The following is a 15,208-nucleotide window of genomic DNA, read 5'->3' on the forward strand; positions in this document are numbered from 1 at the left end:
TTCACTCTCCAACTTGAGGGGGAGTATTAGGAAATATTATACGATATTATATGTAAATATCTTGTATTATATTTACCTAAATAGGTTTGAGTCAAATCTCACCAAATATGGGTTATTGTTCCCTAGCCTTTAATGTAGGGTTGAATAGTTGACTTGTTATGTATATATTGTACAACAATGTAATAAACGAAGCATTCAATCTGCCATTCTCATAGCATTTTTAGTGTTCAGTCATTTCAACAATGGATTGGAAGCCATGGATATTTGTGAGAGTTTGTTTGGGTACTGGCCTTGCCTTGCTCGTGATTTCAAGAGAGGCAATGGAAATGGTGATTCTTGCTATGAATTTGGTAGTGATGAAGGAAGATATGGAAATACATTGAAATGAACTGCAGATTGTCTTTTCGGAAGCTCAAATTCGTATGGTGAAATAAGGGATGATGGAAACAACTATTTACAGTAGGCAGGGTTGAGCATGAGGAGGATTTACTGATGGGTAAATTGAAGATGTTTTGGAGATTGTAAGATATCTGGCTTGTGGTTGTCCACAACTTTTTCAAGTCAGAGGCTTTGATTGTGACTTTGTACGAATGAATAATTATGTTGGACAAAACCTTCTTAATCAATACTTGGTATAAATTGTTCAAAAAAAAAAAAAACTTGGTATAAATTGTTGTTATAAGGAGACGGATATACTGTGCTAACTAATTTATCTAAACCTAATTGGAAGCGATGAACACATTACCTTGACCAACTAATCTAACCCACATGCTATTGATTGCCTTTTGTTAAGGCGATAACACAGCAGGTGGCATCAGTGGACAAATTAACTTATGAAAGGACAATTGGCATGAATCAAAATCATCGAAAGAAGGCTTGTCTGCCTCATGAAGGCACAACGATAAAGTTCTTTAAGAAAGCAAACCTTAGATTTGATGGTTAATAGACTTGATTATGCTGCCTGATGCATCAACAAAATCATCTTCCTTAAATATTTGACAAGAATAATGAAGTTTATCTGTTTATGTACGGAAATATCATTTTAATACACCCATTTTCACTGATTTATTTAAGAAAACGAACTTGAACATTAGGGAAAATGCTGATTGAGTAGGGGTTAATCCTAAACGGATAAAGTTATACAGTCCTGATATATAATATATAAATCCAACAAAACGAATAGCATCACTGACTGTACAAGTAGGAAAAGTGTCAGGATGTTTTCTGCTCTAAGCAAAACTTTTGTATTTATCAATACCCTTCGGCATTCTGAACTGAAGCAATTACCCTTCTCATTCAGTTCCAATACACAACTAAGGTGCTTCGCTTAATCAAAATACCTAGAAATCGATCACTGGTTTCATTTGAGTACCTCTCCTGGCACATACTGGCCCGGGGCGGACCACTTTCCGGGCCCGTTCCACCACTGTAGCACTATATTGTCCGCTTTGGGCTTACCATTCCCTCATGGTTTTGTTTTTGGGAACTCACGAGCAACTTCCTAGTGGGTCACCCATCATGAGATTGCTCTCGCGCGCTACTCGCTTAACTTTGGAGTTCCGATGGAACCTGAAGCCAGTGAGCTCCTAAAAGGCCTCGTGCTAGGTCGAGATGAGAATATACATTTAAGGATCACTTCCCTGGGCGATGTGGGATCTTACAATCCACCCCCTTTTGGGAACTCACGAACAACTTCCCAGTGGGTCACCCATCATAAGATTGCTCTCGCGCGCTACTCGCTTAACTTTGGAGTTCCGATGGAACCCGAAGCCAGTGAGCTCCCAAAAGGTCTCGTGCTAGGTAGGGATGAGAATATACATTTAAGGATCACTCCCCTGAACAATGTGGGATCTTACATCTCTAGGGTAGACGGTAGACCTCCAGTATTTTTTTGGTCAACACTAACTTGAAAAATCAAATACTTTAAAAAAAACAAAAATAAAAAAAAACCAAAAATCTCAATCGTTCTCATAAATGAAATAAAAAATAAATTTAAGAAAGAGGAGAGAGAAAGAGGCGAGAAAAAAATGAGAAGATAACAACTCACATATATGAGTAAATTGTAAATGCAAAGATAATTAAAAAAACAACTATGACATCACTTGTCACGTGGATAAATTTTGTTTCTTTATGAAATAAATAAAAAAACTACGTCTCTCTTCTAAATATGGACTTGGATCCTCTCCTGAGCTATTGCCAACGGAGCCTAGGGATCCATTAATCACAGCCTTTCAAACTTGATCCTACGGATAAACTTCCTTAGCCCACTAAATTATTTCGAGGACTACGTGAGGTCGCCGTCGAACAGAGGGACGTTGGACTTGCCCGCGAATAGAGGGGTTGGGGTAGTTGAGGTCGCTGGAGGAGAGATGGGTGGAGTTGGGGGACTAGGTGGCGTCGCCATCAAAGAGACGGTTGACGTTGGACTCGTCGGTGAACAAAGTGGTTTGGGTAGTTGAGGTCATCAAAGAAGAGATGGGTGGAGTTGGGGTTGCTAGGGATGGAAGGTATTGGGATGAGCTCGCCGATGAAGAGAAGGTTTGGGGATGGGCTCGCCTGAGAAGAGAGGGATTGGGGTGGGTTCATCGGAGAACTGAGGGATTTAGGGAGAAGAGAGGTCGAAATTTTTGAAGGAAGGAAGTTTCTTGGCTGTAGGATTGATTTGAAGGGCTGTAATTAATGGATCCCTAGGCTCCGTTGGCAATAGCTCAAGAGAGGATCCAAGTCCCTAAATATTGTCTTGTAATTTGACTCTATGTGTAATTATTTTTAAATAAAATGTACTCTTTTTTCCAACTTATATATTAATATCTTCTCATGTTGGCTTTCCCCAAAACGAAACCTTAAATAAAACCCTCCTTGAAACCTCAGACATTCAGCTTTTGTCTGTCCTTCACAAAATGTCTCTGACACCAATATCTTTGCTCACTCTCTGTATCCTTCTCCTTCTCCTTCTTCCTCCCACCGCCACCCTAACCCTCCACAACCTCCTCCAAAGCCAAGGCCTCCCTGCCGGGCTCTTCCCGGACAATGTGAAGTCCTACAATCTCGACCAGATGGGCCACCTGGAGGTGCATCTGGACCGTTCTTGCATGACCAAGTTCGAGACAAGAGTTTACTTTGAGAGCATAGTCAGAGCTAATCTCAGCTATGGCGTGCTCAGAGGCTTGAAGGGTTTGACTCAGGAGGAGCTTTTTCTTTGGCTGCCGGTGAAGGGAATCTCAGTGAGCGATCCGTCTTCTGGGTTGATTTTGTTTGACATTGGTGTTGCCCATAAGCAGCTTTCTCTCTCTCTATTTGAAGAGCCCCCTGTCTGCAAGCCTCAATCTCAAGGTACTAAAAAAATCCCATCTTTTTATTCTCTTTTTCTCTCTACAAATTCAGTAGACTTGTACTAATCTTTGAAATGAAATGTAAATTTGGGAATTTTTATTCTCCACAATTAAATTCCAATTGTCTATTTGAGCCTTGGGCAATGGAAAGATTGTTCCTCTGTGATCTCGAGTTGTGAGAATAGTCTCTTTACAAAACAAGAGTAAGGCTGAGTCCGATAGACGTTTCTCCCGACCTTTGCAAAGTAGGGAGCTTTGTTAATTTGGGGTCGCGCCTTTTGTCTATTTGATATTTGATCCAATGTATTAGTGAAAAGAAGTGAGTTGCGCACGCCTTTTTCTCCAATGTACATCCTGGATTTTATGTGGCGTTTGAATAAATCTTAAAGGGAGCGCTGGATGAGAAAATGGTTGTGTGAAAATCGTTGCATTATTGCAATTTTTAGCATTAAGGGTTGGTAAAATTGATATTAGAATCATGGAATGCAGGCATTTCATTGAAGAGTGAAGGAGGAAGGAAGATTGGATTTTAGGCCCAGAGATGAAGATTTGATCTTTTGTCACTTGGATAATTTTTCTCCTTTTTTGGCTTTTGGGTATTTTTCTCTCTTAATTTTGAGCAAAAAGATTGAATGTTCATAGAAACTTGTTAGGATTGTAAAAACAAAGGAAAGCAAAAGTGAGTGTAAGATTTTGAATCAATTGGTGCAATTTTGGAAGTTTGTGTTAAAAATACAACACCAGCCCAATAATTAAGGGCCAGCCCATTTGGAATCATGAATGAAAGCATGATTTTGCTAGAAAGTTCTAGCATGTCGGTGGGCATGCATAATAAGCTAGATAATTCTAGCAAGTTGTAATATTATATGGCTATTAGCCATATGTTGGTGGGTGTGTGTGCGCGCGCATAATTAGTTGCTAGAATAATCTAGCAAATGTCCAAGTCGGCAAGCATTGCCTATAAATATGTATGCATGTGTGTGTTGCTAGGTAACCAACAAGAAATCAAGTAGTCGTAGTAGTAGGCAACCAAGTGAGAGTGAGAAGCAAGAATAGTCTTGTAGGAGTGTGAGTGATCTAGAATGTGTTTCTAAAAAATGAGTGAGTGTCATTGCTTCTAAAGTTGTGTCATTATGACTGTTGTAATATTTTGTGTGTGTAATACAAGTAATTTGTTTATTTGTGTTGTCTCTCCAACACTTGTGTTAGAGTTGTGTACTCTAGGTTTTTTTCACAACAGTTTGCACAATTGGAAATGTTCGGGTTTTATATATTTTTGTCTTAAGTCCTCACAATGCAAGGAGCTTTGTTGGCTTGGTTCGCCCTTTAGCTGCTTGGTTCCTATCCCTAAGCCTGCAATATTGGAATATTGGTTAGCTGTCTTGTGGCTTTTTCTTGTTTGTGATTTTTGTTCATTGACACGTTTGTGGGATGGTGCAGCCCCTTTTGTTCTTTTATGTTGCCAAGCTAGCCAAACAATTTTCCATTTCTTTAATCAAATACCTTTATTTAGATTAAACTAGAATATCGCTTGGATAAAACATGATTGTAATAACGTTGTGGATTGCCATATGCCAGGTGAAATTAACAAGAAATCAAAACAGAAAACTCTGTTAGTTTTTTTTCAAGTTGTTTGTGTTGTGTTGTGTTCTAATTGAATATGATTGTATGATCTGATCCTTCCCTTTTGCTCTATATGCCATTGATGATCTCCAGCATCAATTCCCGGGTTTGCTCAACTTCGAGCTTATCACAGCAGAATCCCTGAAATTCATTAGAATTTATATTAACTTCTGGTGCTGGTAGAATTTCAGAGCTTTCTTTGTTTTTACCGTGACTTACCGTTATACAGGATGAAACCATCATTACTCCGTTGGAGGTAGTGACGCTGGTGTCGGTGAGTTCGAAGCCAAAGCCGGTCATGGCTTCCATCAATTTTGTGAACCCGCCTCGTTTCTTCTCGAGGACTGTCTTCACCCAAAGTTTGTTCCCATCAATCTTAGTCACATTCACCTCTGTCTGCACATTCCAGCAACAACATTGAAATATATGAGCAGAAAAAAAACTCCTATATTGTTTCAAAGAGATTGAATGTGATGAGTTGTTAGCTGGTTGTCAAAACCTGAATCCCGAATTTCTTCATCTCTTCAGCAGCATGAGTTTCTTCTTTGTTCGGCTGCAGTGTTTCTTCTGATGATTCTTCCATCTCAAAAAGCTGGTCTTTGAGGAAGTTTACTTTCTGCTGCAGCTCCTGGATGTACGTGATGGCATCCTCAACAATGGTTGCTTTGTTCATCTGAAACACGAAAAACCATAGTTGAGATACTCTCATGTTAATAATGGAAACTGGAAAAATTTAATGGAGGCAAGGGCTTTGAGGACTTGCATTTGTGATATTCGGGACCAATGCGCGTAGTGCAAGGAGCCTTCCACTGAGCTTCTCCCTTCTCTTCCTCTCAGCAACGAGATTTTTGGATTTGAATTCGCCGCCATTGTTGTGTCTCCTTCGACCCATCCGTCCCCCTCGGCTGCCTCCTTCTGCTAAGCATAATTCATCCAACACACAACTCACAGAGTCCATATTTCTTGATATATTTTGATCAAAGTTAGTTTAAACAAGTGGGAGGGAGTAGTTTCTGTTATGAAATTATATAGATGGTCCTCACAAGGGTATCGAATTATATGTTTACTGAAATAATCTTGATCGTTAAATTTAATCGATGGATGAGATTAAAGGGAGGGAGAAGCAGCTTCAACAGCCATGCATATATGTGTGTGTTTTGCTTTTCGAAAGTGATTTTTACCTTCTCATTTTCTCTTTCTACGCTGTCTTTTTATTTTTTATTTTTTTCCGACTCCCGATTTCAAAAAACAAGTAGAAGTAGATGGGGAGGAAAATGGTATGCAAAAATCACCACGGTTGTTTTTGTGTTTGAATATATTCATGTCATACATGTTGGTCTTGTTGACTGGAAAAAAGTACATAAAGGAATTTTGTATGTTTGTTTTTTTTTTTTTTTTGGGTACAATGAAGGATTTTTATCATAAATGATCCCTGAAATTGACCTACTCAATCAAGATGATTCATGAAATTGAAAATCAATCAATGTAGTCCTTGAAAATGATTGTTGTAAATCATTGTGGTCCTTCCGTCATAATTCTGTTAAATTTCTGTTAAGTTCTGATATGGCATATAAATGTGTTCCATAAATTTAATAAAATATTATTATGTGAATAAAAACTATTTAAATAATAAAAATAATTGTTATTTTTTATAATTAAAATATTAAAAAAAGGAGGAGGAGATGATCGCCGCACCCACCATTTCTGTTACTCCTTCACTCTCTTCGTTTTCTCATAAATTAACCCAGCAACAAACCCCACCATAAACCCAGCAAGAATACCGAATACCAAACCCCCACCATGAAAAGCGGCGACCAATGCTCCCATTCCAGTTGTACGCCGCCGTTTTGTTGGTCTCCAGTATCTCCCTCCTCTTCCCCCCTTCTGCATCGGGACTCGCTCATTCCCGACGAGAGCGATCGATGGCGGTGATGCCTTCGAAATCGGCTCCGCCGCCTGGGCCCGATTCTCCGAAGCCCCCGACTACCGAAACGGTGCCGAATGCGCCGTTTCGTTGAACCGGGAAATGGTGTCCTCCTACGACCCGTCGCTGGTCCACATCGCCATGATTCTCGACTCCGAGTACCTCCGGGGGTCGGTAGCTGCCGTGCACTCCGTCAAAAAGAGGGGGAAAAGCAAAAGAAAAAAAGAGAAAATCTTCACTCTTTTTTCTGTGTTCGAATGATGAGGGTGATAAATTGATATTATGAGAGAGAGAGAGAGAGAGAGAGAGAGAGAGAGAGAGAGAGAGAGTGGAGGTGGAGGATTCACTGGTGGCGATGGAGACATGACGCAAAGCCTTTGAAAAAACCTCAATGAGCTTTAAAATCTGGTGACTGAGAGCGATGTGATCCTTTTCTGAATTGTGGATTTATGAGTTTGCTGTGACTTTCATATGGGGAACTGGATTTTCTCCTTCCAATTTCATCATTTCTGTGAATAGGAGGAGAAGAAGATGAACAGTGTTCAATCATCTCCTTCTTCTTTTTTTATTAAAATTTTAATTATAAAAAATAACAATTGTTTTCTATTATTTAAATATTTTTTATTTGCATAATAATATTTAATTAAATTTATAGGATCCATTTATGTGTCACATCAGCACTTAATAAAAATTTTAACAGAATTATAACGGAATGACCACATTGATTTGCAACAATCATTTTCAGAAACTACATTGATCGATTTTTAATTTCAGGAACTATCTTGATTTGGTGAGTCAATTTCAGCGACCATTTGTGATAAAAACCCGTACAAATAATGAAGGTTTGTTAGGGCAGACTATATTCCTTTCTTGTAGACCGTAGAGTATACTTATTTTGTAAGGCCATTTAATAAATACCTTCATGGTATTCGTACCATAATAGAAATATCTCCAAATGTTTTTCGTAATGATCACACAAGAAATATGCATTGTATGTAAAATGCTCAGTTTAATAAATCTCGTGTTGTAACCAATCACGTGACATGACAAAACAATTAGTAGATAATTGGAGTAATTTCTGAACATATGGCCACTAAAAGTGTGCGATAGTTTTGGAGAGAATCTCTCCATAAAACTACTAAATGTTGCGGCCACAAGATATTTGCCCCAAATTCATGAGGACAAGCTAATGATCCAGCCGGTTGATTGTGTTGAGAGTATGAACTTGATATCAAGGAATTGAAGTCTCACTTAATATGTACATAGTTGAAATAATCTTGTATCTTTTCATCCAGTCAATCGATTTTTAGTTGTAGTCAAATTTTAAGTGACATAAAAGTTCAGTGTTGGTAATAACAAGTTTAGTAAAAAATCTCGGCCATTCAACAACTAGGATATTTTCTTTAGGGAGAAAAGAACTAGGATATTTTGTTTCCTTAGAAAATAAAATACTACAAGAGCATCAAACTAAGATTTCTTATTTTTTACATTCTCTCTTGTGGTAGCAATTCATATGCCTTGCACTTATGTTCTAATTGTTTATTTCTTGTTTTTACTCTATACTTCCATAAGATAATATACTATGGTATTTTTATTTGGACCCACTGCACGTATGAAATCGGAATCAAATCAACTTCATGCATGAAGCATCGATTCCACGTACTCGTCAAGAGATGGAAGGCGCTGGTTGTCGTCGTAACTATACATCAGTGGCACCATTCTTGTAAGATTTAGGGAAGCCTTTGTGAATGCTGCTGGAAATGGATTAGGAGACACCAATACTTTGTTCAGCTTCTTCCATTCTTGTGAAATCATATTCGTAACATGTTCTTGTGCTTCCTCCATGGTTTTGCCTTGATGTTCATTTAAATAGTAGTTTATGTATGACCCGTCGTCTCCATCTTGATTCTCATCCTACGATCAGTATCACAATAAGAAAATCTGACGTGCTCTATATGCATACATGCATGCTACAAATTTTGATGGACAAATATTTGTGCGATGGAGCCGGCTAAGACATCCGCCACACATAATATAGAACCTTAGATGCAGGGATGAATATGAATTTAGTTACTATGGTGCTTGATATAAATGGTACTATAAATATGTAGTTACCTTGGCACTTCCCAAGTCGTCCCAAAGCCGAAGAATTGCTGCTGTTGAAGATATAATGGCTGGAGTGCCATTCAAGAGCTCCACACTTTGTTTGGTTATACCTTCACCCAAGAGAAAGAAAATGTGGACCAACATCACATTCACCCCAGAAGAAATAATTCCATTCTTCAAGTACTCTTCAGCCCTAGGCAAGTGCCCGGATTTGAACCATTTTGCTTCCACTAAAAATGCATTGCACAGACTCGCCCACTGCATGCATGCATGCAAATAGAATGAATAATCTTTTAATTAAGCCTTTCTTAATTATGCTAGTACTTAATTGTCCCGACACTAAACTAGTTAGATAAATACACTTAATAATAAGCCAATACTATGGTTTGTATATATACCGTCTTCTTTAGGGAATGCAACGGGTTCCATCCGTGCTTTTCATAAACCTTACAGCTGATTTCATCCGTCATGTCATAAAGAGCTTTGAAGCATATCTTCATGTAGTCCGGTAAATGTTCTATAGCACCAATTTCCCATCTGCAGCATTACAATTTACTGGTCAGTTAATTGTAAAAATTGGTGAAGTTAATTAAAGTTACAGGACGCTCTATTTGTTATTACCTATTAACAACCTCCGTGAAGAGTGTGAGATCATCAAGCGTCCCATAAACGTCAAAAATGTCATCAATCAAATAGATAAATGATACAGATTTTGTGAACTCAATCCTCTCATCTGACAAGTTTGGGTTTGTTAGGCCTGCCATGGACCAATTGTACCATTTAATAGGTTGGTCTCTTGCAAACTTCAACTCCTTAGACAATCCCAGCTCTTCCCACCATCTAATTAAGTTAATTGAAACAAATAAATTAACATTGATTAATAATTGGTTAATGAATTAAATGTAGAGACAACAATTAAAGATTAGGGTGGTATTTTCCAATAAAGTTATTGACTTACTTGGAAACTTGAACAACTTCCTTCTGGTGAAGGGACTGGACCATATATAAATCTGTTTTTGCTACAGTTTGTAATATATTTAACCACCTATTGTATGTTCCTTGGAAACCAGAGACAAAAAAGTTCTTGGCCATGAATGGGGCCAAGCTTTTATGATGAGGATTTCTCAATGTGTTTTCAACAACTCTGGCCTGGTGATGGTCGAGATGTAACAGGGATGAATTTAGGAAATGGCCACTAAACTTTCCAGCTTCTTCAAGTACAACTTCACCCTCTGTACTTAGCTTTGAAGCTTCATACAGACTCATCAACCCCTTGATGTCTTCACTTAACATTTGATTGAAATTTCCTTCTCCTTCCTTGAAATTGTTAAACACATCTATATTCACACGATAAACCCAAATTTTGGATTAGCTAGTTATCACATATTGAAATTATACCAGCAAGGGTTGAGCTAATTTACTGGTACCCAATACCAACCTATAGTATTGAATTATATATAGATGGTACTCACCATCAGAGACGAAGTAACCATGCTGCCTGAGTAGTCGAAAGCGGAGAGCAACTTCGTGCAGGTCGGTGGGATCATGAGCACCGTGAGCAGTAGTACTAGATATTATATGTTGCTTTTGGAGAATTTGGTCAATTTCATCTTCAAAGTGGTAGTCTATACCTAGACGTTGAACAGCATCGATCATGTCCAAACCTTCAACTGCTTGTCCTCCCACTTTTTTTAATGCACTCCTTAAGTCGTCCAATTTTTGTTCATGCTGGAAACAAATTATGCCATCCTGCGCACAAGGATGCTCCATTTTTCTTACCTTAGATGTGTGTGTGTGTTTGTGTGAGAGAGAGAGGATTTTTCTTACCTTAGATGAAGTATACTTCGTTTTGGAGTTAAGTGGTTTTAAGGGAGTAGAAAGCAAGCTGTGATCTTTGGGGATGCTCCATTTTTTAGAACTAGGGTTTTTCAGAGCAATTGGAGGAGTACAAGACGAGGTCGCAAGGGAGGACAGAAATTTTGAAAATTCCATATTTCTATATATCTAATCAACTCCCAAAGAAGTAGAAGGCGAATAGAGAAAATGAGATGTTTTTCGCTCCTCTTGATCTCTCAATTTATAGAGATTGTTCATTGTGTAGAACATGTTATGATACACTAATTAGTCTCATAATACAAGTAGTTGAATACTTGAAAAAAAAATTTAACCATTTGTATTATGACACTTGATGTACTAAACGTATTAATTCCGGTCACACTAAAAATTTCTCCAATTTATAGTCACCATGAAAATTGATTGTCGCTAGTTATTCAAGTTTTTTTCTTGTGTGGAGTCCTGAGTATCTGGGTCGGTGGTCCAAGAAAGAATAAAATATACTTAAAGTTCAAAGGCAGAGTACAATAATTAAGATTAAGCATCTAACTCTATAATTCTGTCATGCATTTACACAATTTGGGGCCACTTTTCTCACCGCCTAATCTTGATTTGACCATAAAGCTTGAGGTAACTAATTTCTTGAAACATGAAACATAAGATGGAGGAACATTTTCCTGTCAAATTTGTGTTTAGGGCTCAAAGCGATCACTCCACCATTATATGTACCGCACACCTTTTTCTCTCATATTAGTTCGGCTATACTCCCTTATGACAATTGATTTTATAGTGAAATCTCAATTTTTTATGATATCAGAGTAGGTTGGCCCACATATGAAGCTCAACAGCCACACGTGCTCCATGTTACCCCTTTTGTGTTGTTCACTTGTTAGACTTAAAAATTTGTCACATGCGAGAGGGCACGTGAGGATATGAAGGGTAAAAGATTCTCACATCGGTGAAGTAAAAAACCTTACATGAGCTTATAAGAGGTTAAACTATTCTCTATATTGCCATTTGGTTTTATGATGGAACCACAATTTTCATTTCAAGTTAACCCTCATGAAAGGGAGAAACTTGCAAAGTCCTATGTTCGTCAACAACGGGACTAGGTGGATTGTTCTACCAACTTATAATAGAATGTAACTCTTATCTTGGAGTTTCAACCTAAAAAAATGACAGTAACATGTAAATATAGATGGTTTTTTTCTTTGAAGATAGATCAGACAATCCACCTTATCTGATCACTGTCTAACACAATTTTTTTTTTTTTGCACTAGCGTGTATACTCCTTTATCCTATTAGAGTGAGGATCTAGTGACAAGGACCATTTAGTAATCTTATTTTCTTACCCTATCCTCCTGCAGGCCTCCTCCATATATTGCATCATCAATGAACAAAGTTGAAATTTGAACAATATATTTCTAAAGTACACAAAATTTGGTTAATAATAATGTTCCAAACTATATATATATATAACAACAAAGGGACTAGAGTATTAATTTAAACCAACATGGTTGGGCGGCTCAGACATTTTGTAACCTTTGAATCTTTTCTTCTTCTTTCTATTTGCAAAAGTATAGGGGTCGGGGTCGGGAACTCGGGATCCAAGGAAGAACCAAATATACTTGAAAGTTCAAATGCAGTGTACGGAACGCGAAAATAGTGCTATTCGGCAAAAGCATGTTTCGGACACCATCAATATTGAAGGAAGCTTCCAAACACATCTGCCCAAATTACTGAAAAAAGATAAATAAATGAAATACGCTCAGATCTACAACCTTTTGGTTTGGCAAACTTGTGCGGATCTCAACTATATCTATTTTCCTTTTCTTTATGTTCTTTGGTAAAAAAAATTATAATAAAATAGATTTTTTTTTAATAAACGATATTATCTATATTAAGGTTCATGTACACGATTACGTAATTCATTAATTATGTAATATGTATTATTTAGAGAATTGTTTTTGTTGAATATAATTTAGTGAGTTCGACAGCAGCACTCAACACAACTTAATTATGACCAAACTATTTTTTAGACATTTTTTAAGGAAATATAGCCAAAATGATCTCTAAGATTTGCATAACTTCTCATTTGGTCATTGAGATTTGAAATCAATACAATTGGTCTTTAAGATTGTCCACCATCAATCATTTTGGTATTTGCGTGAATAGTTATGTTAAATAAATATTAAAATGATAAAACTACCCTCAATTTAATAAACAATAGACCAAAATGATTTGACAAAATTTGAGAGTATTTTTGTCATTTTATCCTTATTTAATGGCGATTTTTAACAGAATTACCAAAATAATTTAGGGTGGACAAACTTAAAATGATTTGCATCGACGTCAGAAACGATTTTGAATATAAATAAATAAATTTTGTTGCATGTCAGATATCCTATTATACCATTTTTTTATACGTACTTTTGTTTTCTTATTCTTTTGTTTTTTTCCTAAAGCGCTGGCTACAAGAGAGATTCTTTTCTTTTCTTTATTCCTTATTCTTTGTTTTTTTTTTTTTTTTTTTTGACTTATGTGGTACTGATTGAATGTGTTGGTCTTATATTTGTATGACATGGTCAATGACAAGTGGGCATGACAAAAATCAAGTACAGTGTAATGAAAACTAAATTTCAATGGGTTAAATTTAAAATTTTGACATTGAAGAAAAAAATAAAATAAAATCTCAAGAAACAATAGAAATGTTATAACATATACTTTAAAACCCAGTCAATACGGTTACACACCAATTATCATTTTTCTTTATTCTTTGTTCTTTCAGTTCTACTGAGAAAAACGTTTCAATGCTCCATTTTGATGACTCTATTTTTTTCCCCCTTAGTTTATGTGCACTCTCGCTTGCGAGATTATTAAAGACGGAAGATCATTAGCACTTTCGTTAGCAAGTTAGCTAGGGTGGTTGTTCATCAGCGGATTCCCCTTTTGTTCTTTTAGCTGAAAGGATAATATACGAGATATGGTAGGAATACTGAAAGTCACTGTAGGAGTACTGAAATTAGTCAAATTAGACAGAAGTTGATGAGTAAAGTTGGGTACTAAGGTCATCTCCATCCAAAATGACTAAATATGGTCTCATCCAGAATTATAGTTTTGTAATTTTTTTTAAATGAATAATATCAAAGCATATTCATATACCATTTCTAACTGAAAGAGTTAAGCATAGTCTATCAAGAATTTATTAGCTTTCAGTTTTTTCTTTGAATTTATTGATTAATTTAATTAAATTACTACTTATATCATTTTAAAATATAGTTATTCGAACATTATTTTTGAGTGTTAGGTGAAGGACAACTTCTAGAAGACACGTTAAAAAGAATTTTCACAAGAATTTCAACAATTTATCAGTAATAATAAAAAAGATTAATTGTTAATTCCTCATGATTATAATTACAGGAAATAGGGATGGCCTACCAAACCTAATTTTGGGACTTTTGTTAAGTAAAGTTGGGAATGGCACATAATGTTGATGGGTCTGTACGTGATCCTCAGACATTTTCACGATGCATACGAGACTCACGTCAATTCCTATCGTGATCCCACACTGTTTTTTTTTTGGTATGCTGCGGGAAACTGGAACGGCAAGACTTTTCGAAAAAACGAGTACAACTTTGAAATTTTCGTTTTTTTCTTCTTTCTTTTTATGGAATTACTAGTGACTAGTTACTGTAAGAAGGAAAAAGATTCTTTTCGAATCTTCTTTGTGGAGATCTGAGGGATCAATAAATCACGACCGTTCATCGTATATCATGCGATTATTTTTTGTTAAATACTATTTATGTTCAATTTTAAATTTTAAATGATTTCTGACCGCGTGATGTACGATGAACGATAGTGATTGATTGATCATCCAGATCCCCACATAGAAAATCTGAAGATGAATCTTTTCCCTATAAGAAGAACAACAACCCAAAACGCTAACTTTGTGGAACTTTCATTGTTTTTGTTAAACATTGATTACGACCCCCGGGACTGAAAGCTAAATTGGTATTAATTCCACTCCATGCATCTTCCTTTTTCACCTACATACACAGCTAAGAGCATCTCTAAAAAAGATGTCAAAATATAAATGTCAAATGTTAATTTGATAGCTGATGTGGTAATGTTAGATTTTCTATTTTTCCAACTGATATGTTTCTTTGTTATAAATGATATCTGTAGGACTCATTTTAAAAAAAAATCAATTAAAATACATTTTCAAAATCTATAATTGGTGCATTAATAGGACCCACACAGTAAAATAATTATAAAAAAATTGGCATCAAAGTCATTACAAATTGTACCATCTTAATCACAAACAGCATCCCTTATGTACAACATGGTAAAGTTTTTTCACGTTCCTTTTCACATTAGTCCCAATCCTCAT

At 36.5% G+C, this 15,208-nt stretch overlaps 3 protein-coding genes across 3 annotated transcripts; 1 reads left to right on the top strand and 2 right to left on the bottom strand.

Annotated features, from left to right (window-relative positions):
* The first annotated feature begins 2,160 nt into the window (after window positions 1-2,160).
* LOC103412504 (uncharacterized) lies at window positions 2,161-6,143 on the top strand. The gene is made up of 2 exons (XM_017326057.3): window positions 2,161-3,333; window positions 5,185-6,143. Exons 1-2 carry the CDS (start codon window positions 2,901-2,903, stop codon window positions 5,187-5,189), a joined length of 438 nt encoding a protein of 145 aa, XP_017181546.2. The 5' UTR covers window positions 2,161-2,900; the 3' UTR covers window positions 5,190-6,143.
* LOC103446645 (transcription factor DYT1-like) lies at window positions 4,879-6,007 on the bottom strand. The gene is made up of 4 exons (XM_070806028.1): window positions 5,719-6,007; window positions 5,455-5,628; window positions 5,175-5,351; window positions 4,879-5,096 (listed from the first exon to the last, which is right to left on the bottom strand). Exons 1-4 carry the CDS (start codon window positions 5,911-5,913, stop codon window positions 5,025-5,027), a joined length of 618 nt encoding a protein of 205 aa, XP_070662129.1. The 5' UTR covers window positions 5,914-6,007; the 3' UTR covers window positions 4,879-5,024.
* A 2,117-nt stretch (window positions 6,144-8,260) lies between the features above and the next one.
* On the bottom strand, window positions 8,261-10,977 carry LOC103446597 ((3S,6E)-nerolidol synthase 1-like). The gene is made up of 6 exons (XM_029109316.2): window positions 10,458-10,977; window positions 9,944-10,322; window positions 9,607-9,825; window positions 9,384-9,522; window positions 8,995-9,243; window positions 8,261-8,793 (listed from the first exon to the last, which is right to left on the bottom strand). The coding sequence occupies exons 1-6, from the start codon at window positions 10,975-10,977 to the stop codon at window positions 8,515-8,517; spliced, it is 1,785 nt and encodes a 594-aa protein (XP_028965149.2). The 3' UTR covers window positions 8,261-8,514.
* Between the last annotated feature and the right edge of the window lie 4,231 nt (window positions 10,978-15,208).

Source organism: Malus domestica, chromosome 10 (assembly GCF_042453785.1).
Source record: "Malus domestica chromosome 10, GDT2T_hap1".
Lineage (NCBI taxonomy): Eukaryota > Viridiplantae > Streptophyta > Magnoliopsida > Rosales > Rosaceae > Malus > Malus domestica.

Coding starts and splice junctions, on each gene's coding strand:
- LOC103412504 (XM_017326057.3), top strand. CDS start 2,901: ATGTCTCTGACACCAATATCTTTGCTCACTCTCTGTATCCTTCTCCTT.
- LOC103446645 (XM_070806028.1), bottom strand. CDS start 5,913: ATGGACTCTGTGAGTTGTGTGTTGGATGAATTATGCTTAGCAGAAGGA. Junction 5,629..5,718: donor TGGTCCCGAATATCACAAAT/GCAAGTCCTCAA, acceptor TTCGTGTTTCAG/ATGAACAAAGCAACCATTGT. Junction 5,097..5,174: donor TGGTTTCATCCTGTATAACG/GTAAGTCACGGT, acceptor AATGAATTTCAG/GGATTCTGCTGTGATAAGCT.
- LOC103446597 (XM_029109316.2), bottom strand. CDS start 10,977: ATGGAATTTTCAAAATTTCTGTCCTCCCTTGCGACCTCGTCTTGTACT. Junction 9,523..9,606: donor TTCACGGAGGTTGTTAATAG/GTAATAACAAAT, acceptor GTAATGCTGCAG/ATGGGAAATTGGTGCTATAG. Junction 9,244..9,383: donor TGCATTCCCTAAAGAAGACG/GTATATATACAA, acceptor GCATGCATGCAG/TGGGCGAGTCTGTGCAATGC.